This window comes from Oncorhynchus tshawytscha, linkage group LG01, assembly GCF_018296145.1.
Source record: "Oncorhynchus tshawytscha isolate Ot180627B linkage group LG01, Otsh_v2.0, whole genome shotgun sequence".
Classification (NCBI taxonomy): Eukaryota; Metazoa; Chordata; class Actinopteri; order Salmoniformes; family Salmonidae; genus Oncorhynchus; species Oncorhynchus tshawytscha.
In genome coordinates this window covers 20,054,540-20,075,373 of record NC_056429.1, presented here as the reverse complement: position 1 = coordinate 20,075,373, position 20,834 = coordinate 20,054,540, and the positions used below count along the sequence as shown (strand labels likewise).

General features: G+C 42.1%; 2 protein-coding genes across 4 annotated transcripts in view; both read left to right on the top strand.

Moving 5' to 3' along the window:
• hdgfl2 (HDGF like 2) lies at positions 1-9,657 on the top strand. Its single transcript, XM_024406275.2, has 16 exons — positions 1-246; positions 934-1,010; positions 1,656-1,794; positions 5,616-5,813; positions 5,932-6,051; positions 6,129-6,203; positions 6,342-6,528; positions 6,615-6,699; positions 6,816-7,095; positions 7,190-7,317; positions 7,421-7,488; positions 7,654-7,724; positions 7,882-7,983; positions 8,111-8,267; positions 8,475-8,595; positions 8,758-9,657. The coding sequence occupies exons 1-16, from the start codon at positions 175-177 to the stop codon at positions 8,855-8,857; spliced, it is 1,980 nt and encodes a 659-aa protein (XP_024262043.1). The 5' UTR covers positions 1-174; the 3' UTR covers positions 8,858-9,657.
• Positions 9,658-11,751: 2,094 nt separating this feature from the next.
• LOC112237436 (AP-3 complex subunit delta-1) overlaps positions 11,752-20,834 on the top strand; it is a 43,501-nt gene continuing 34,418 nt past the window's right edge. For all 3 annotated transcript variants that reach the window (XM_024406130.2, XM_024406187.2, XM_024406059.2), the window contains exons 1-7: positions 11,752-12,038; positions 17,492-17,587; positions 17,852-17,932; positions 18,021-18,101; positions 19,393-19,500; positions 19,651-19,780; positions 20,000-20,139. In XM_024406130.2, the coding sequence (XP_024261898.1) occupies positions 11,943-12,038; positions 17,492-17,587; positions 17,852-17,932; positions 18,021-18,101; positions 19,393-19,500; positions 19,651-19,780; positions 20,000-20,139 (732 nt within the window). In that variant the 5' untranslated portion in view covers positions 11,752-11,942. The remainder of the gene's footprint in view (positions 12,039-17,491; positions 17,588-17,851; positions 17,933-18,020; positions 18,102-19,392; positions 19,501-19,650; positions 19,781-19,999; positions 20,140-20,834) is intronic.

The window sequence follows — 20,834 nt, the reverse complement described above, 5'->3', positions numbered from 1 at the left end:
ATTCTTGTGAAGCTAACCGCCTCATCTCGCGCTATTGGGAAGCTAGCTTGCTATCTAGCTAACTTTATCGTTTTGCAGGTTTTGTGTCGGCCTGAAAACGGCCAAGAAGCGAAGCACAAAGACCTCCAGTGTTAGCTAAAGAAGAAAGAAAAGGCTGCACAGAGGGGCAGTACAATGCCGCACAATTTTCAACCCGGAGACCTGGTCTTCGCCAAAATGAAGGGGTACCCCCACTGGCCAGCCAGGGTAAACTAGCAGCAGCCAGAGAGAAGCGGGTGGGCGGAGGGGACGCTGGAGTTTTCCCTGTGCATCCTTGGCAATGACTGACATAGCTAATATTATAGCCAGCTAGCCTTGCCTCGTGCTTGGAAATATATTAACTGCTTTGTTGTCCTACCAATCTGTTTGCAAAATGTTTGTTGCTGGATCTTTTTTTTATGCAAAGTATAACCAGGCAACTTGTGGAATGGCGTTCATGTTTGTGTTGTGTACATGTATTTTGACCAACCAGGCAGTGCTAAGTAGCTAGCTGTACTGTGCTTTTTGGTGTGCGTTGATTGAAGATGAAATGTTTGATTTGCAGACTCGCTGGCCTGTAAAATAAAATCCTAGCTATAGTTAACTAATCTGGTGATGTTTGGTACAGTAAACACAAATAGTTAGTTTTCTGGAAATTACTTTGATGTGTTCACCTCTTCCCAGGATTTTTGACTGATTTGAAAAATTTACAGATTGTACCAATCAAGGTGTCTTGTCTGGAGTGAAGGGTTCAGACAAGGCCACAATATTGTCTACTTATTTCCAACCTACCTTTCCTCATTTTCACAACTTGACTTGAGGATCAGACTACAAAGAGCAGTGAATATATATTCTCTCCTGTACCTAGTTTGGATGTCTCTCACACTTTTTGTTTTGTGGTTCTCGTTCTTCTAGATTGAGGATGTCGCAGATGGGGCAGTGAAACCCCCTCCTAATAAAATCCCTATCTTCTTCTTTGGGACCCATGAAACGTAAGTGCTGTGTCTGTTTGATTTAGAATAGCAGGATGGGAATCTCTGGATGGATGTGAAACTGTGGTATACTACATTCACCACCTTTATTTGATATGTTTTTTTATTTATATATAGAGATTGATGCAAAAATAGATTTTGATTTGTATTTATTTTCCAGCTGGTTCCTGTTTATCTTGTTGTCCCCAGCTACCTAATGTGTTGTATGTTTACTTGAAGTATCACCACTCATATTTCTGTGGAGATGTCTCCTCCATGTTTGTTGATGCACTATATTTTCTTTAACTTATTTTCAACTTTTGAAACCCATTCATGAGTTTTTCATTACTGGTTTATGTCGTAAGGGATCTAGGTCCATTTGTGTGTGAAAAGTTTAGTGTTTTGGTCGTACAACAGTAGTTTTGCAAGATGGCAGATGGACTATTCTTAAACCACCACTAGGTGGCAAAATAACTATCAGTACTGTAGTTTGTTGCCAGTTCATGGCTTTAACATCATGCAGAAACTCTGTCATCTACCCGGTAAGCATGGAGTTTGTCTGTGCCAGGTATTGGCTTTTTAATTTGGTGACTCAGAATTAAAGTCTTGTAAATACTGTCGCAATATAAAGTAATGTGTTATCAAATCATGCTCTCTCTTCCTCAGAGCATTCCTTGCGCCAAAGGACCTTTTTGCCTATGAGAAGCACAGTGAGCGCTTTGGGAAACCTAATAAAAGAAAGGGCTTCAACGAGGGCTTGTGGGAAATCCAGAACAACCCTCATGCCTCCTACAGTGCACCTGCAGTAAGTACATCTTATCAGAAGTCCAACTCAATACTGTTTCTCTAATACTGACCAGTTACAACTGAGTGCTGTTACCCCTGGTTTCTCTTTTGCTGTGCACTTTGGATCCATTTAGATCACACTCATTCCCCTAAAAAGTGCCTTAGGTCTCAGTTTAGGATGTGATAGATTGGCCAAGTTACAGTACTATGCAGCTCCCTGTTGGTGGTATTATCTGCTCGGTCAGCACTCGGTATCACATGTTCTTCAACAATCACTTATAAGCGGTAACGGAGCATTAGGTCTCAGACCAACCGGGTCCGAGGCAGCTTCTTCCTCCAAGCAATACGACTGATGAACAACTAATCACCCATAGACTATCTGAACTGACTCTATATACACACACACTGACCAGGGTAGCAGACTCGTCGCTTTTTGGAGATATTCGCCATTTTGTTCTCAAAATAGGCCATCTGTGCTGATCTAAAGGTTGTTTCTCATAGATACCATTTTTAGAAGAATACAGGCATAGAAGTTGCCCGGATTTACCAGAAAGTCTACTAAAGTGTGACTTTGACCTTGTTTCTTATCAAATGTATTTATAAAGCCCTTCTTACATCAGCTGATGTCACAAAATGCTGTATAGAAACCCAGCCTAAAACTCCAAACAGCAAGGAATACAGGTGTAGAAGCACGGTGGCTAGGTGAAAGTCCCTAGAAAGGCCAGAACCTAGGAAGAAACCTAGAGAGGGGTGACCGGTCCTCTTCTGGCTGTGCCAGGTGGAGATTATAACAGAACATGGCCAAGATGTTCACATGTTCATAGATGACCAGCAGGGTCAAATAATAATAGTTGTTGTCGAGGGTGCAACAGGTCAGCACCTCAGGAGTAAATGTCAGTTGGCTTTTCATAGCCGATCATTCAGAGTATCTCTAACGCTCCTGCTGTCTCTAGAGAGTTGAAAACAGCAGGTCTGGGACAGGTAAGCACGTCTGGTGAACAGGTCAGGGTTCCATAGCCGCAGGCAAAACAGTTGAAACTGGAGCAGCAGCACGGCCAGGTGGACTGGGGACATCAAGGAGTCATCCGGCCATGTAGTCCTGAGGCATGGTCCTAGGGCTCAGGTCCTCCGAGAGAGAAAGAAAGAGAGAATTAGAGAGCGCATACTTAAATTCACAGAGGACACCAGATATGACAGGAGAAATTCTCCAGATATGACCCTAGCCCCCCGACACAAACTATTGCAGCATAAATACTGGAGGTTTTCTTGCCTATTTGCATCCTTTCGTTCACAGGCTAGGTCATTTTTCAATGTCAGTTTGCATTTGATGCAACTGCGAGATGTCTGAGATTCTCCACTGTTACCACGAGAACCTCCAGCCTTTAAAGGGGCAGCTGAACATTTGTCTCACCTAAGTGACTCCTATTTGAGTGTACAGTTGCAAGAAAAAGTATGTGAACCCTTTGGAATTACCTGGATTTCTACAAAAATTGGTCAAAAAATATGATCTGATCTTCAGTCACAACAATTGACAAACAGTGTGCTTAAACTAATAACACTAATTATTGTATTTTTCTTGTCTATATTGAATGTCATTTAAACATTCAGTGTAGGTTGGAAAAAGTATTTGAAAGCTAATTGGAGTCAGGAGTCTGCTAACGTCGGTGTCCAATCAATGAGATGAGATTGGGGACGTTGGTTAGAGCTGCCCTGCAATATAAAAAACACTTTCAAAATATGAGTTTGCTATTCACAAGAAGCATTTCCTGATGTGAACCATGCCTCGAACAAAAGAGATCTTAGAAGACTTAAGAATTGTTGACTTGCACAAAGCTGGAAAGGGTTACAAAAGTATCTCTAAAAGCTGTGATGTTCATCAGTCCACAGTAAGACAAATTGTCTATAAATGGAAAGTTCAGCACTGTTGCTACTCTCCCTAGGAGTGGCCGTCCTGCGAAGATGACTACAAGAGCACAGTGCAGAATGTTCAATGAGGTTATGAAGAATCCTAGATTGTCAGCTAAAGACTAAATCTCTGGAACATGCTAACCTCTGTTGACGAGTCTACGATACGTAAAACACTAAACAAGAAGGGTGTTCATGGGAGGACACCACAGAAGAAGCCACTGCTGTCCAAAAAACATTGCTGCATGTCTGAAGTTCGCAAAAGTGCACCTGGATTTTCCACAGTGCTACTGTCAAAATGTTCTGTGGACAGATAAAACTACAGTTGAGTTGTTTGGAGGGAACACACAACACTATGTGTGGAGAAAAAAAGGCACAGCACACCAACATCAAAACCTCATCCCAACTGTAAAGTATGGTAGAGGGAGCATCATAGTTTGGGCTTCTTTACTGCCTCAGGCCCTGGACAGCTTGCTGTCATCGACGGAAAAATGAATTCCCAAGTTTATCAAGACATTTTGCAGGAGAATGTTATGCTGTCTGCCAAATGAAGCTCAACAGAAGTTGTGTGATGCATCAGGACAACGACCCAAAACACAGAAGTAAATCAACAGAATGGCTTCAACAGAAGAAAATACACCTTCTGGAGTGGCCAAATCAGAGCCATGACCTCAACCCGATTGAGATGCTGTGGCCTGACCTCGAGCATTTCACACCAGACATCCCAAGAATATTGCTGAACTGAAAGAGATTTGTAATGAGGAAGGGTCCAAAATTCCTCCTGACCGTTGTGCAGGTCTGATCCGTAACTACAGAAAATGTTTGGTTGAGGTTATTGCTGCCAACTGAGGGTCAACCAGTTATTAAATCCAAAGGTTCAGTTTTTCTACCCTGCACTGCAAATATTTACACTGTTCAATAAAGTCATGAACATTTATAATGGTTTGTTATTAGTTTAAACAGACTGTTGTCTTGTTGTGACTGAGATGATCAGAACATTTTATGACCAATTTATGTGGAAATCCAGGTAATTCCAACGGGTTCATACTTTTTCTTGCCACTGTACAGTATGCCTAATTGAGCTTAGAACATTCCAAAAACCTTTTTATTTAGTAACTTTTAGTAATTTCTTATTAAAATACTCTTCATACTTTCATTGTGCTCAAGTACTCCTTGTAAACAATGTCAGATTAGAGCCCTGTGTAATTGTGTTTATGTATATAAGTTAGTGTATTTTAACACTGAAAGCACCTTGCAATGTATTAGATGCGAGACAGGATTTGTGTTTTACGTTTCTTTATGTTTTACTTTTCTTTCTATAGAACAACTTGTCAGGTGCATTGAAGACTGTCTGGGGAGACTAAGATTATCATTACTTGTCATGACAACCTTAAACCCAGACCAAAGAGCCTAACTCTACCCCAGGACACTATTTTCAAATGTGTATCATGTACTTGTTGTTCTCTGAAAATAAGCAAAGGTTCTTGCACTTCACATGGATGTTTTTGCGTGTTTCCGTGCAAACACTATTTGTCACCCTTTTGGGCCCTCACCAGTTTGTATCCCTGACTGACACTTGCAAACTACACACAACCACACATACAGTCACCATACTCACTGCTACTGTTCTTTTTATATTATTTTCTGCTTAGTCCCTTTAACCTGTTTACACATACAATGTTTTATTCTTTACCTCATTTTATATAGATTTACCTCAACTGACACCAGTACTCCTGACATTGATATCAGTACTGGTACCAACCGTGTGTGTGTTTCAAGCTTATTCATAATGGTTTATTTTTTTAATATGTCTTAGTATTTCTGCATTGAAGAGGGCTTGCAATTAAGCTTTTCACTGGCTGTCCTGTTTACACATGCTGTATCCTATGCATGTGATAAAAATTGATTTGATTCATCTCTCCATTCACACCCTAGCCTGCCAGCTCGTCTGGCAGTGAAGCTAATGATGATGCAGCAGGAAGTGATGCAGAGGATGACAAGGAAGCAGTGGTGCCCAGTAAGGCAGATTCAGGAAGTGAGGTAGATTCTGACTCAGGAAGTGAGGATCGAGGAGGAGGTGGTGGTGGCGGCAGTGGTGGAGGAGGGGTCAAGAGGAAGGCCCCTGCTGCAAAGGTGAGTGCGAAAGTATACTTTTAGTGTTTCGGGATTTTAATGGCCTCCGAACAAAACTGTTGTTGCTTAGATGTGCCTCTGTTTATAATATAACATCTCTGTTCTATCTCTCATTCAGCGCCCCCCTGTGAAGAAGGCCCGGGGTTCGTCCAGTGACCGGGATGGAGAGGAGAGTGGCTCACCCTCTGAGCCAGAACCTTCCCCTTCTGACTCAGACTCTGGAAAGAACAGTGACCAGGTCAGTTAACACATGCACACGTGGTACACTAGCATGAGAATATTAATTGATGGGGTCTTGTTTGTTTGCCCCTGTAGGACTTCACCCCAGAGAAGAAGGCGGCAGCAGGCCGTGGAAGTGGGAAGAAGGCTGGAGGTGGCAAAGGGAAGAAGGTGAGGAAAGGGATGCCCTTCAGGTGTCAAACAGTCCTGGGAGTTGAGTAGATAAAGCACTGTTTGTGGTTTCACAGTGACTGCTGGCTCTCTCATTGTGTTTTTTCTCTCTCTGTTTCTCTCTGTGGGCTGGTGTAGAAGGCGGTGTCTGACTCAGACTCTGACTCTGGGTCTCAGTCAGACAAGAAGAAAGGGGGCAGTGACTCAGAAGATGAGAAGCCACGGCCTGCTCTGTCTGGATCTGAATCTCAGTCTGGCTCCAAATCTGACTCTGACTCAGAGCCACAGCCACCTCCACGGAAGGCCCCTCAAGCCCGCAAGAAAGGTGAGAGCTATAATGTTTGGTATTACACAGTGTAAGATTACTATATTTGTCACTGCATAACCCTCTTTGCCATTTGTCCCAATCAGAGAAGCCTCTGCCAAAGCCTCGGGGTGGACGGAAACCCAAAGCTGCCCAGGCCAGAGCACCGGCATCTTCCTCTGACAGCGACAGGTCAGCATGGCTCTAGTCTGTTCCACATTGGTTGTGTGCTATGTTAATACATTTATAAATTACTTGTATCAATAAATTTGTCCATTATGAACGATATCCTATACTGTGTACTATAGCGACAGTGAGCCTGACCGCGTCAGTGACTGGAAAAAGAGAGATGAGGAGCGTCGGAAAGAGCTAGAGGAACGCCGGAAGAAGGAGCAGGCAGAGGAGATCCTCAAGTATCGGGAGAGGGAGAAGGAAGAAGATGAGCAGAGAAAGAAGGACAAGGAGAAGGGAAAGAGCAGTGGTGAAAACAGCTCAGATGAGGGTGTAGATGATCACCCACTGAAGAAGTCCAAGAAACCCCCACCGCCACCCATTCCTGCCCCCTCTGACTCTGACTCTGGACCTGAGGTAACTAGCATGGAAGACTGTGTAAAAAGTGGACATTTGTTTGTTTTTGTATCTAGAATAGATTTGTTGAACATTGTATTTTAACCATAATCAGGTGAAAAAATCTGCAAAGCGTTCAGACAACCAGAAGAAAGGGAGAACAAAGAAAGAGAGGGATCATGGTAAAGGCAAAGAAGTGAAGGAAAAGCGAGCCCAGCGGTCAGAAGAGAGGCCCAGAGGAAGGTAAATGCACATGGCTGAACCAGACAAAAGATTAGAGTACAGATCACATTAGATATCGTCATTAAATATAAATGCACACAGATCACTGAGCTCTCTCCCTCAGGTCCAAGCCTGACAAGCCCAAACGCAAACCCGAGAGACCTCCCGAGAGGAAAGTAGAGAAGAAAAAAGGTCAAAGCTCAATGTTACTCCCAATTTACGGTGTCCATTTGGAAAGCATGCATATGGGAAACTCATTTGCATGTTGTGACAAACGGTTGGTCCAATATAGTGCCAGAGCCAGATAATATCAACTTTTCATGTCCTCACTCCTTGTCTTTTTGTGTCTGCACACAGAGCCAACCCCAGACGAAAAGCTGCAGAAGCTGCACACGGACATCAAGTTTGCGCTGAAAGTGGACAACCCAGTGAGTAAACGGGGCTCCATTCATTGCCAACAGAAAAGTTATCACATAGTTGGGATTTTACAAGCAGCATGACAAGTGGCATGAGGTATATAATTTTTTTGTTTACCAATTAAGGGTTACTTGCACATTGTGGTATTCTATCATGTTATGTCTGCAGGACATAGAGCGCTGTCTTCTGGCCCTGGCAGAGCTCGAGGCTGTGCCGGTCACCAGCCACATCCTGCAGAAGAACTCTGATGTTATCGCCACACTGAAAAAGGTGCCTTTCCGTCTGAAACCCTTAATGAAAGTGAACTTTATAGAGCCGCTGTGTACATTTCATTATCGCTCTTGTTTTCTGGCCCTTGTGAACCACGCTGTTGTTCTGATTGTTTGTCTTACTGTAGATCCGTCGATACAAGGCAAGCAGTGCCGTTATGGAAAAGGCCAGCCAGGTCTACAACAAGTTAAAGGGTCAGTTTGTGGTCAAGTCTGAAATGCCAAGTAAACACAAAGCTGAGGGAAAAGAGCAGGAAGAGGATGGGAAGGAGACACAAAATTCTGGTAATTTTCTCAACCCATACTTTTACGATCACAACTGATGGACTTCTTTACTGTTCTCACATTCTCCTTAATTTTCCTCCTCAGCATATTACTCAGCATATTAATAATGATATTAATTCAGACTTATTTTGCCGTGTGTAGCTAACAATGAAATCAAAGGTCCATCATTTGTAGCCAGTATATTGATTTTGCATGACTTGTTATCAGATGTCATGCCTGTGAATGGGGAATCAGAAGTCCAGAAAAAGGAATGTACTGAGTTAGAGGATACCCCAAAGTCACCGGTCCAGGAAGAGAAGGATGAGCGTATGGCTTCAAGCCCCAACAGGTAAATAATATTCTCCTATGTCACATCTTGGTGTACTTCCTTTATTTCGGATAATATTTGTTCAATTTGTCCATAGTAATATTGCTCTTCTAATTGGTAACATGCCACCATCACAAAGATATGTAGCTCTAGTTCTGAAGTCTTGTCTCTCCTCCATGGTAGGCCCAGTCCTGATAGTCCTGCTGAGCAGCAGACGCACACTGATGATGAAACGCACCACGCACTCTCAGAAGAGACTGAACCGCCAGCAATAGAGAGCTGAAGAAAATGGAGCACAATTGTTTAACACAGCTAACAGGTCATTAGTCTCGTCCTGGATACATGGCGCTGTGCTGACCCCTTTGTTGTTCACAATTGTATTTTTCCTTTTATACGACACCTTGGCCTGTCCCCAATCCCCCCCAAAAGCTACTTTGCTTTATTATTCTCCCACGTGAACTCTAACTTTGGTCTTTCATATTGTATGTATATTGAGAGATTCCATTTTTAGCACTTCTAACAGGAAATTTAGGGGGGAAAGAAGAGCCTTGTGATGTGTTCTGCAGTAATTGCATGTCATGTGATTCAAGGCATCTGTTGGCTTTGAGAAAAATATTGGAGCTGATAGAGAACAGAAAATGCTAATGTCTGTTGGACAAGTATGGGTGTCTTGACCATTGGTTATGAATATTTTTCTTTTTATCTGGTCATTTCTTATTAATTCAGTCTCACCATGAAAATCTAAAGCCATTGAACATAATCACATTACATGTTTTCCAACTAAGGTCCACCTACTTTTTTATAACAAGTATGTTTTCTGATTTTGCAACAACTTTTGACTTGTGGAAATATTTGCCCTGTCATCGTGTCTTCTCCATCTGCTTTCAATAACTTGCCTATTGAATGGGATAATATTACATTGTGTACAGAGTGAACAATATGATCTTAATCACAAGTTGTCCATATCCCATGTAGCTGGAGCCCATTTGGCATTTGCTTGTCATACATACTTTGGAAGTGTTTTTAGTGCTATGTAAATTGGTAAAATCATTTGTATCGTTGAATAAAAATCTCAGCATGGTGGTCCAAATCTGAACACTTCTGTTATCGAAGGCAGCATGTCATCACATGGTACTTCATGGAAGTCCCATATTCCCATAATAAAAATCCAGTTGGGTTGGGGTGTGACTGGTGTAATAACTACACATTACAACCCTTGTATCCAGGCTTGGGATGAGGAATTGCAGTGAATAAGAGTGCATTTGGAAAGTATTCAGACCCTTCTCCTTTTTTCACATTTTGTTACATTACAGCCTTATTCTAAAATTGATTGAATATACTTAATCTACACACAATACCCCATTAAAAACAAAGTGGAAACTGATTTTTAGAAATAAAATAACCTTATTTACCTAGGTTTTCAGACCCTAGCTATGAAATTCAAATTGAGCTCAGGTGCATCCTGTTTCGATTGATCATCCTTGATGTTTCTACTACTCGATTGGAGTCCACCTTTGGTAAATTCAATTGATTGGACATGATTTGGAGAGGTAAACACCTGTTTATAGAAGATCCCAAAGTTGACAGTGCATGTCAGAGCGAAAACCACGCCATAAGGTCAAAGGAATTGTCCATAGAGCGTTGAGGCAGGATTGTTTCGAGGAACAGATCTGGGGAAGAGTACCAAAAAATGTCTGCAGCATTGAAGGTCCCCAAGAACACAGTGGCTTCCATTATTCTTAAATGGAACAAGTTTGGAACCACCAAGACTCTTCCTAGACCTGTCCGCCCAGCCAAACTGAGCAATCGGAGAAGGGCATTGGTCATGGAGTAAACCAAAATCCCGATGGTCACACTGACAGAGCGCCGGAGTTCCTTTGTGGAGATGTGAGAACCGTCCAGAAGGACAACCATCTCTGCAGCACTCCGCCAATCAAGCCTTTATGGTGGAGTGGCCAGACGGAAGCCACTCTTCAGTAAAAGGCACATGCCAGCCCACTTGGAGTTTTCCAAAAGGCACCTAAAGGACTCTGACCATGAGATACAATATTCTCTGGTCTGATGAAACCAAGATTGAACTCTTTGGCCTGAATACAAAGTGTCATGTCTGGAGGAAACCTGGCACCATCCCTATGTTAAAGCATGGTGGTGGCAGCATCATGCTGTGGGGATGCTTTTCAGAGGCAGAGAATGGGACACTAGTCAAGATCGAGGGAAAGATGAATGGAGCAAAGTACAGAGAGCTCTTGATGAAAACCTGCTCAGGACCTCAGACTGGGCGAAGGTTCACCTTCCAACAGGGCAACAACCATAAGCACACAGCCAAAACAATGCAGGAGTGGCTTCAGGACAAGTCTGAATATCCTTGAGTGGCCCAGCCAGAGTCCGGACTTGAACCCAGTTGAACATCTCTGGAGAGGCCTGAAAATAGCTGTGCAGCGACGCTCCCCATCCAGCCTGACAGAACTTGAGGATCTACAGAGAAGAATGGGAGAAACTCCCCAAATACAGGTGTGCCAAGCTTGTAGCGTCATACCCAAGAAGACTTGAGGTTGTAATCACTGCCAAAGGTGCTTCAACAAAGTACTGAAAAACGGTCTGAATACTTATGTAAATATTTGTAGTTTATTTATGTGTGTGTGTGTATAAATTTGCAAAAAAAAATCTTTACTTGTTTTTGTTATTGTGTGTAGATTGATGAGGGGGGAAAACAGTATAATCCATTTTAGAATAAAGGTTGTAAAGTAACACAATTTGGAAAAAGTCAAGGGGTCTGAATACTTTCCGAATGCACTGTATATGGGCCTATGCTCTCTCGTGCATTTTTAGACTGGTCAGCAGTGTGAAATAGTTTTTTATGAGGTAATATATATTTATGCAAGTTAAATAACAAATGAATTGCCATATTTTTACATGTGTTTGTGCTGTCATGCATAATGCTCATGGAGTTGGCTGTGGCAAAAAAAAAGTCACGAAGGTCAAAGGCTACATACTGTGCAAAAATTGGACATAGACACACTGACAGACTTGGTGAATAATTGCATTTTGCATAGAGAATATGACTGGAAAATAATTATCATCCATTCACATTAAACTCCGTACTAGACGTATATCTTTAATTTAATTGATTTCCATAATGAGAATTCCACATGAATACAACCAGTCAGCTGACTTTAGACGCCATTTTGTCAGCGGAGTACAGGACGCCCCATCTGGCCTCGCCTTCTCTGGCCGGGATTAATAAACAGTTACGAATCACGGAAAGACGGTACCCGGGTGGATGAGAGACTGTCTTGCGGACCGGTTCGCACCCAAAAGACGTCTACTTTGTCCCCGAGGACAGAAGCGACAAAAGTTAGCCAACAGCCATGGCGTTGAAGATTGTTAAAGGGAGCATCGATCGGATGTTCGATAAAAACCTTCAAGATTTAGTACGTGGCATTAGGAATCACAAGGAAGATGAGGTAAAACGATTAGTTGTGTTTTCGTTCATGTCTGATTTCACACTGTCAGTAAGTAAACATTCGTGTAACACGTCTCATTGCAAAATAGCTAACGTTAGCCAGATCACCTACTATATTATTTGATGGCCTTGCCAACGTTAGCTTTCTGCACGGCTGTAATATGCTATTCCTAGCAAGCTGCTATTCACATATGCAGATAAACTACAATAAACATATGTAACGTTATATAACAAGTTAACCAAGACTGAGTTGTAAATGCACGAATAACGACTAGCTGTCTAATTAGTCAACTCGTTAACTGTCATTACTCCATAATAATCGTCATATGACTAGCTAACTAACGTTAGCTTGATAACGGTAGGTTTCATCGCCCCTTCGAATCGGGTTGTCAGGTCTTGCACGAGTCTACTTCTTACGGGTGGTGAAGCGCTACCTTGTTACGCCTCGTGGCAGTTGGTTTCAGGTGATCACCTTGACCGATAATGTGCCGAACAACCATTCAAACTTTAGTTAGTTATCAAGTAACAGCTAGGAAACTAACTAGCCAAAACTATCACCTCAGCTGGTGATGATGCGCGGAATGATAACGCATCTGTCTTGTTCAGCACTATATTGTTCTCTTAATTTATTTGCTAACGGGCAGTAGTTAAAAAGTTACTTTAGCGTATAATGGCCTTCTATTGCACTAATACAAATAACAGAGACATGCAAACAAGATCTAGAAGGCTATTTTATTTTGTAGGCCTCTACAGCTTCAGTCAGTGACGTTGCATAGGTGGACGAAAGGATGCTTCTTCCACACACCTCTGACAGCCTAGACTGAAAAAAGTTCCCATTTAATTTACCCTTAAGCTACCACACTTTTTCCAACTTTAATTAATTTTGTTTGTACAGGTATGCAGATAAAGTGAACTGATATTCAACAAGTCAGACAGATCACCTGATGATGGGTTTATATAAATTCACACACTGTCATGATCATGCTTTAGTAATATGGTGGTTGTAGATTATACTAGTCATCTATACTGAATAGCAACGTCAGAAGATATTCAATGTGGTTTGGAAAACTTGAATATTCATACAAGAAAATGTTTACACATATATCCTTAATGGGCACTGCCTCAATAACCACTGATACAGTTGAAGTCAGAAGTTTACATACACCTTAGCCAGTTATTTACTCAGTTTTTCACAATTCCTGATAATTAATCCTAGTAAAACTTCAGTGTTTTAGGTTAGTTAGGATCACCACTTTATTTTAAGAATGTGAAATGTTAGAATAATAGCAGAAAGAATGATTTATTTCAGCTTTTATTTCTTTCATCACATTCCCAGTGGGTCAGAAGTGTACATACTAATTGAGTGTATTTGGTAGCATTGCCTTTAAATTGTTTAACTTGGGTCAAATGTTTCGGGTAGCCTTCCACAAGCTTCCCACAATATGTTGGGTGAATTTTGGCCCATTTCTCCTGACAGAGCTGGTGTAATTGAGTCAGGTTTGTAGGCCTCCTTGCTCGGAACACACTTTTTCAGTTCAAATTTTCTATAGGATTTAGGTCAAGGCTTTGTGATGGCCACTCCAATACCTTGACTTTGTTGTCCTTAAGCCATTTTGCCACAACTTTGGAAGTATGCTTTGGGTCATTGTTCATTTGGAAGACCCATTTGCAACCAAGCTTGAACTTCCTGACTGATGTCTTGAGATGTTGCTTCAATATATCCACATAATTTTCCTTCGTCATGATGCCATCTATTTTGTGAAGTGCACCAGTACCTCCTGCAGCAAAGCACTCCCACAACATGATGCTGCCACCCCCGTGCTTCACGGTTGGGATGGTGTTCTTTGGCTTGCAAGCCTCCCCCTTTTTCCTCCAAACATAACAATGGTCATTATGGCCAAACAGTTATATTTTTGTTTCATCAGACCAGAGGACATTTCTCCAAAAAGTACAATCTTTGTCCCCATGTGCAGTTGCAAACCGTAGTCTGGCTTTTTATGTTGGTTTTGGAGCAGTGGCTTCTTCCTTGCTGAGCAGCCTTTCAGGTTATGTCAATATAGGTCTCGTTTTACTATGGATATAGATACTTTTGTACCCGTTTCCTCCAGCATCTTCACAAGGTTCTTTGCTGTTGTTCTGGAATTGATTTGCACTTTTTGCACCAAAGTACGTTCATCTCTAGGAGACAGAACGCGTCTCCTTTCTGAGCGGTATGACAGCTGCGTGGTTCCATGGTGTTTATACTTGCGTACTCTTGTTTGTACAGATGATCATTGTACCTTCAGGAGTTTGGAAATTGCTCCCAAAGATGAACCAGACTTGTGGAGGTCTACAATTTTTTTTTCTGTGATTTCTTTTGATTTTTCCATGATGTCAAGCAAAGAGACACTGAGTTTGAAGGTATGCCTTGAGATACATCCACAGGTACACCTCCAAATGACTGAACTTATGTCAATTAGCCTATCAGAAGATTCTAAAGCATGACATAATTTTCTGGAATTTTCCAAGCTGTTTAAAGGCACAGTCAACTTAGTGTATGTAAACTTCTGACCCACTGGAATTGTGATACAGTGAAATAATCTGTCTGTAAACAATTGTTGGAAAATGACTTGTGTCATGCACAAAGTAGATGTCTTAACCGACTTGCCAAAAGTTTGTTAACAAGAAATTTGTGGAGTGGTTGAAAAAGGAGTTTTAATGACTCCAACCTAAGTGTATGTAAACTTCCGACTTCAACTGTGTATAGTTCCCTGTGACGTACTGACAGCTTTTATGCTAGGTAGAAGTGCTCCTGTCTTCATGGGTGTTGCGCCAGTGTTTTCAGAATGATGTCAGTGAAGGTGTTTGGCTAATTAGGTCAGATCATCACAGAATCAACATCCATACAGAGTGGGTCGACAGCATTTTACCTTGTAGTCCAATAGAGTGCACTGTTGTTAGGATGAGGTTTTGGTGGAAGAAGTTACTCCAGAATGAATTCCTTAGGTTTAAGAAATTATGTCACTTAGCAGAGACCATTATGCTCTTAGGCTGAATATATTGCCACCATTCAATAAAATGATGCCAGTCAATAGCTAGGACATAGGGAGTATTTTATTGCTGAATGCTCTTAAGCAGCAGAGTGAGCATGACCAAGCCTACTAAGAAATGTTGAATTGGGAATGAGATTTAGGCCTAGGTGTGATATCTAGAGTTTACCTGTTCTAACATTTCAAGTTGTCTATCTTTGGTTATATTTATACACACTTTGACTGGTCACTGCTGCTGCTTTCAGCAGAGTTGTGGTGGCCACTGAGTGCTAATATGCCCTGGCAGTTATCTGGCAAAAGAAAGTTCATGTTTTGTCATGATTTTGTCCATTGCTTAGACAGACATAGAAAGCATAATAACTTTGATTTTATTTGACCACTGTACTAAGCCATGATCTTTTGATTCGGGTCCTAATGCATTCCCCTTTGTGTAACCCAACCCCGCATACCTAGATACGATGGTTACCCAGCCAACAGTGGACAACTCACTAAAATATTTATTGTGTGTTCTCTCCTGGCCTGCCCAAGGTTTCTCATGGACACTCTCGATTTACTTTACACATATATGCTGACGGAAATAACACAGATCCATCTATTCTGTCACTCCCTCATTTTGAAGGCAAGCACATCTAGGAAGGTGTGAAGGCACACTGAATGCAATTGACATTCAATCCCAGATTTTAGAAGACTATATGTAACACTAACAAGTATGGCAGGTATTTTATTTGCCTATTCATGTCCCCTGATTAAAAATAGTGTCTCCACTGTCTCCCCATACCTCCTTTGGAACCTGTTGTGCTGTAGAATTGTAGGTCTTGGCTCTAGAACAACTATTACAAATATATCAATTGGATCTGATTCAGGGCCTACATTTTACACCTGCCAAATGTGGGTATATTTTGGCATTGGCGTGTCTATTTCACCACCCACGTTGGCGGGTGGTCAGAGTTCCACAGTGTGACAATTTCACTGGCATTTGTGAATAAAAATAGTCAAGTATGATCACATTTATTGTAAAATAGATGCTGCAGTAGCTGTTTTCAAAGTATTTCACAGCCAACATAATCTCACACTCCAATTTGTGCAAATATGTACAAAAAGTATTTCAGCAGAGTTTGTGTGGTTTAATTCATGTGATAATACACACATTTTTGTGCGACATCATTCATAACAAATGTGTTAACAACCCAATATTTTAATCAACCAAGGTTGTCACCAAAATAAGTATAATATTTTATGTATTTTTTTATTTATTAATGCCAATGCTGTTTTTGTTTAAGACTTTGGGATACTGGTGCTGTGTCGGGTTTTATGAGGGTTGCCAGATTGGAGTAAAACTATGTATTTGTTTTGTGGTATCGATGAAGGTATTTGATATGTCTAGTGAACAATGGATAAGCAGCAATGGGCATAACTGATACAAGTAGTCACTACAGGTGTGATCAAGCCTTACATCAAAGTTGCCTGAAGGTTCAATGACCTGACGAGTTACTCAGAAGAAAATCCTCTGTGACTGTATAATTTGAATAGGGTAACTTACCAGTGTGGACCCAAAACAAACCCGTTAAAAACAGGTAGTTTGTAAATGTGTATGAAGTGTTATTACAACCATGGTGTCCTTTTGTTACGGAAGCTTTTTTTTTAAACATTTTTATTTAACCTTTATTTAACTCTTCAAGTCAGTTAAGAACGATTTCTTATTTACAATGACGGCCAAACCCTAACCCGGACGACGCTGGGCCAATTGTATGCTGCCCTATGGAACTCCCAATCACGTCCGGTTGTGATACAGCCTGGAATCGAACTAAGGTCTGTAGTGAAGCCTCTAGCACTGAGATGCAGTGCCTTAGACCACTGCGCCACTCAGAAGCTTGTACAGTGCATTTGGAAAGCATTCAGACCACTTCCCCTTTTCCACATTTTGTTACGTTACAGACTTATTCTAAAATGTTTACCACATTTTCTTTAAATCCCTCAATCCATACACAATACCCCATAATGCCAAAAGAAAAACAGGTATTCTTTTTATAGACTTTTGCTAATTTTATTACTTTTTTTTTTTTAAACATCACATTTTACACAAGTATTCAGACCCTTTACTCAGTACTTAGTTGAAGCACCTTTGGCAGTGATTACAGCCTCAAGTCTTCTTGGGTATGACGCTACAAGCTTGGCACACCCATTCAATCATAGACTGAAAACCCTCACAAGCCTAAAACATATATGTGATCAGAAGCTTGGGTTTATAACCTTTTATTTTATATATGTGTAAAATAATGACATTTCAATTGCTGTAACTCCTCCCCTTAGCCTGTATTTTAGCTGGTTCACTGAGGTAAATCAGTGGTGAAAAGTAATCCGTGAGCATCATGTGGAGGTTGTCATTCAGTCTGATGTCCTGTCTGGTTTCTGTGTCTCCGCTCAGGCTAAATACATCTCCACCTGCATCGACGAGATCAAGCAGGAGCTCAAGCAGGACAATATTGCTGTCAAGTCCAATGCCGTCTGCAAGCTCACCTACGTAAGATCACAGATCAGCACCCCTCACTGAAACTGCCCTCACTGTGAACAACAACACAGAGATGCACAACCAAAAACACTTCAGCTATATCCTAGGCCTGCTATGCATTATTTTTTGCTAGATAACAGCTACTTTGAATACTGCCCATACTCAGTAAAAGCTATTTGAGAATGCATTTAGCCTGTGAGCTCTCACTGTCCACAGGGACAATGTAGTGGATGTCCAGTGCTCTGACTCCCTCTCTCTCCCCTTGTGTGTTAACAGTTGCAGATGCTGGGCTATGACGTCAGCTGGGCTGCATTCAACATTGTGGAAGTCATGAGCTCCTCCAAATTCACATACAAGGCAAGATAATCTGTATGTGTGGTATATATTTAAAAATGTGGGATATTCGAGAGTGTTTGAGGTTAAATATGGTGCTTCCTCTCTTCAGAGAATTGGTTACCTGGCCGCCTCCCAGTGCTTTCATGAGAGCACTGATGTAATCATGCTGACAACCAATCAGATCCGAAAGGTCAGTGATACTTTTTTTTTATCTTGCACCTTTGGCCTACCTGTCTATGATGTATTAAAGACCATCTCTGATACCGGCTACACTATATATACAAAATGAGTTGATTCAGCCATACCTGTTGGTGTATAAAATCAAGAATACAGCCATGCAATCTCCATAGACAAGCATTGGCAGTAGAATGGCTTTACTGAAGAGTTCAGTGACTTTCAACGTGGCACCGTCATAGGATGTCACCTTTCCAACAAGTCAGTTGTCAAATTTCTGCCCTGCTAGAGCTGCCCCTATCAACTGTAAGTGCTGTTATTGTGAAGTGGAAACATCTAGGAGCAACAACTGCTCAGCCACGAAGTGCTCGGCGACACAAGCTCGCAGAACAGGGCCACCGAGTGCTGTAACACGTAAAAATCATCTGCAACACTCACTACTGACTTCCCAAACTGCCTCTGGAAGCAACGTCAGCACAATAACTATTCGTCAGGATATGAAATGGGCTTCCATGGCTGAGTAGACGTACACAAGCGTAAGATCACCATGCGCAATGCCAAGTGTCAGCTGGAGAGGTGTAAAGCTCAACGCCATTGGACTCTGGAGCGGTGGACATGCTTTCTCTGGAGTGATGAATCATGCTTCATCTGGCAGTTCGGCAGACAAATCTGGGTTTGGCGGATGCCAGGAGAACGCTACCTGCCCGAATGCATAGTGTCAACTGTAAAGTTTGGTGGCTGAGGAATAATGGTCTGGGGCTGTTTTTCATGGTTCGGGCTAGGCCCCTTAGTTCCAGTGAAGGGAAATCTTAACGCTACAGCATACAATGACATTCTAGACGATTCTGTGCTTCTAACTTTGTGGTAACAGTTTGGGGAAAGCCCTTTCCTGTTTCAGCATGACAATGCCCCTGTGCACAAAGCAAGGCCAATACAGAAATAGTTTGTCAAGATCGGTGTGGAAGAACTTGACTGGCCTGCACAGAGCCCTGACTTCAACCCCATCAAACACCTTTGGGATGAATTGGAACGCCGACTGCGAGCCAAGCCTAAATGCCCAACATCAGTGCCTGACCTCACTAATGCTCCTGTGGCTGAATGGAAGCAAGTCCCCACAGCAATGTTCCAGCATCTAGTGGAAAGCTTTCCCAGAAGAGTAGAAAAGGGGGGATCAACACCATATTAATGTCCATGATTTTGGAATGCGATGTTACATACTTTTGGTCATGTAGTGCATGTCCTCCCCTATCCTTTTTTTCCCCTCTTTCACTTTCCCTACCTCTTTCACATCCATTTCTTCCTTTCAGGATCTGAGCAGTCCTAACCAGTACGACACCGGCGTGGCTCTCACTGGCCTCTCCTGCTTCGTGACCCCTGACCTGGCTCGGGATCTGGCCAATGACATCATGACTCTGGTGAGTTACATTCTCCAGCTCAAGAGTTCTTGCTGCACATTTTTGTCTGTGGTTTCATGCTTCTCTGACCTCTCTCTCTCTCTCTCTCTCTCTCTCTCTCTCTCTCTCTCTCTCTCTCTCTCTCTCTCTCTCTCTCTCTCTGTGCTGCAGATGTCCCACACAAAGCCTTATATCAGGAAGAAGGCAGTCCTGATCATGTACAAGGTGTTCCTGAAGTACCCGGAGTCTCTGCGCCCAGCTTTCCCCAGGATGAAGGAGAAACTGGAAGATCCTGACCCTGGTGAGAGAGACTAGTACAAACCTGCCTACTCTGTTGGTTGGGGCCAGACACATTTTATCACCTAGAATCCTAAAGTATGCAGTAACTAAGGAAATGATTGTCTTAACTGGATGGAAGCTATTTTAAGTATTTTGGAAGTATTTTATCTAATTTGTGTCCTAATGATTCCTTCAGCATGGATGTTATTGATCTCATGTGTGTGATGCCTCTTTCCTGCAGGGGTCCAGTCAGCGGCTGTTAATGTCATCTGTGAGCTGGCCAGGAGGAACCCTAAGAACTACCTTTCTCTGGCCCCGCTTTTCTTCAAGCTCATGACCTCCTCCACCAACAACTGGGTCCTCATCAAGATCATCAAGCTGGTGAGTGAACAGGAAGGGAGCTGTGAAAATCACTGTCAGTTGCTAGGTTTCCATCCTATTGGTGATTATATTTTCTTGTGAGCATTTTTTACATCCGCCTAAAAAATATGCACATAGGCTTACTTCGGTTGTCAGTCGAATGGTGTTTCCTCCGACAAATTGGTGCGGCTGGCTTCCGGGTTAACCGGGCGGGTGTTAAGAAGCGTGGTTTGGCTGGTAATGTTTCGAAGGACGCATGACTTGACCTTCCCCTCTCCGGAGCCCGTTGGGAAGTTTCAGTGATGAGACCAGATCGTAATTACAAAAAAATGACAAAATATGCACATTTTCCCACCAGTGTTGTGTTTCCACCAAACTGACTGTTTGTGGATAGAAAGCTATGCGTTATGATATAGAAGTTTACATGTACCGAATTTTTTAAAATTTTAAATTCAACACTACCGATAGTTCTATCACAAACTATTGCACTAAATAGTTAATGTGCCTACTTGTGTCTTGGCACAAGCACTCTAGCCAACAGCTCACAGATACAGTGTGGGTAGGCTAGCCTACATTATGAGATTATGGATAAGAGCAAGATTATTTGTCAAGCTGCAGCCAGGGATCGATCATAATGTCACCAGAATAAGACCCTCGATATTAAATTGGAAAGGAGCATCAAACTCATCACCTTGCACTTTCACTACTCTGTGAAG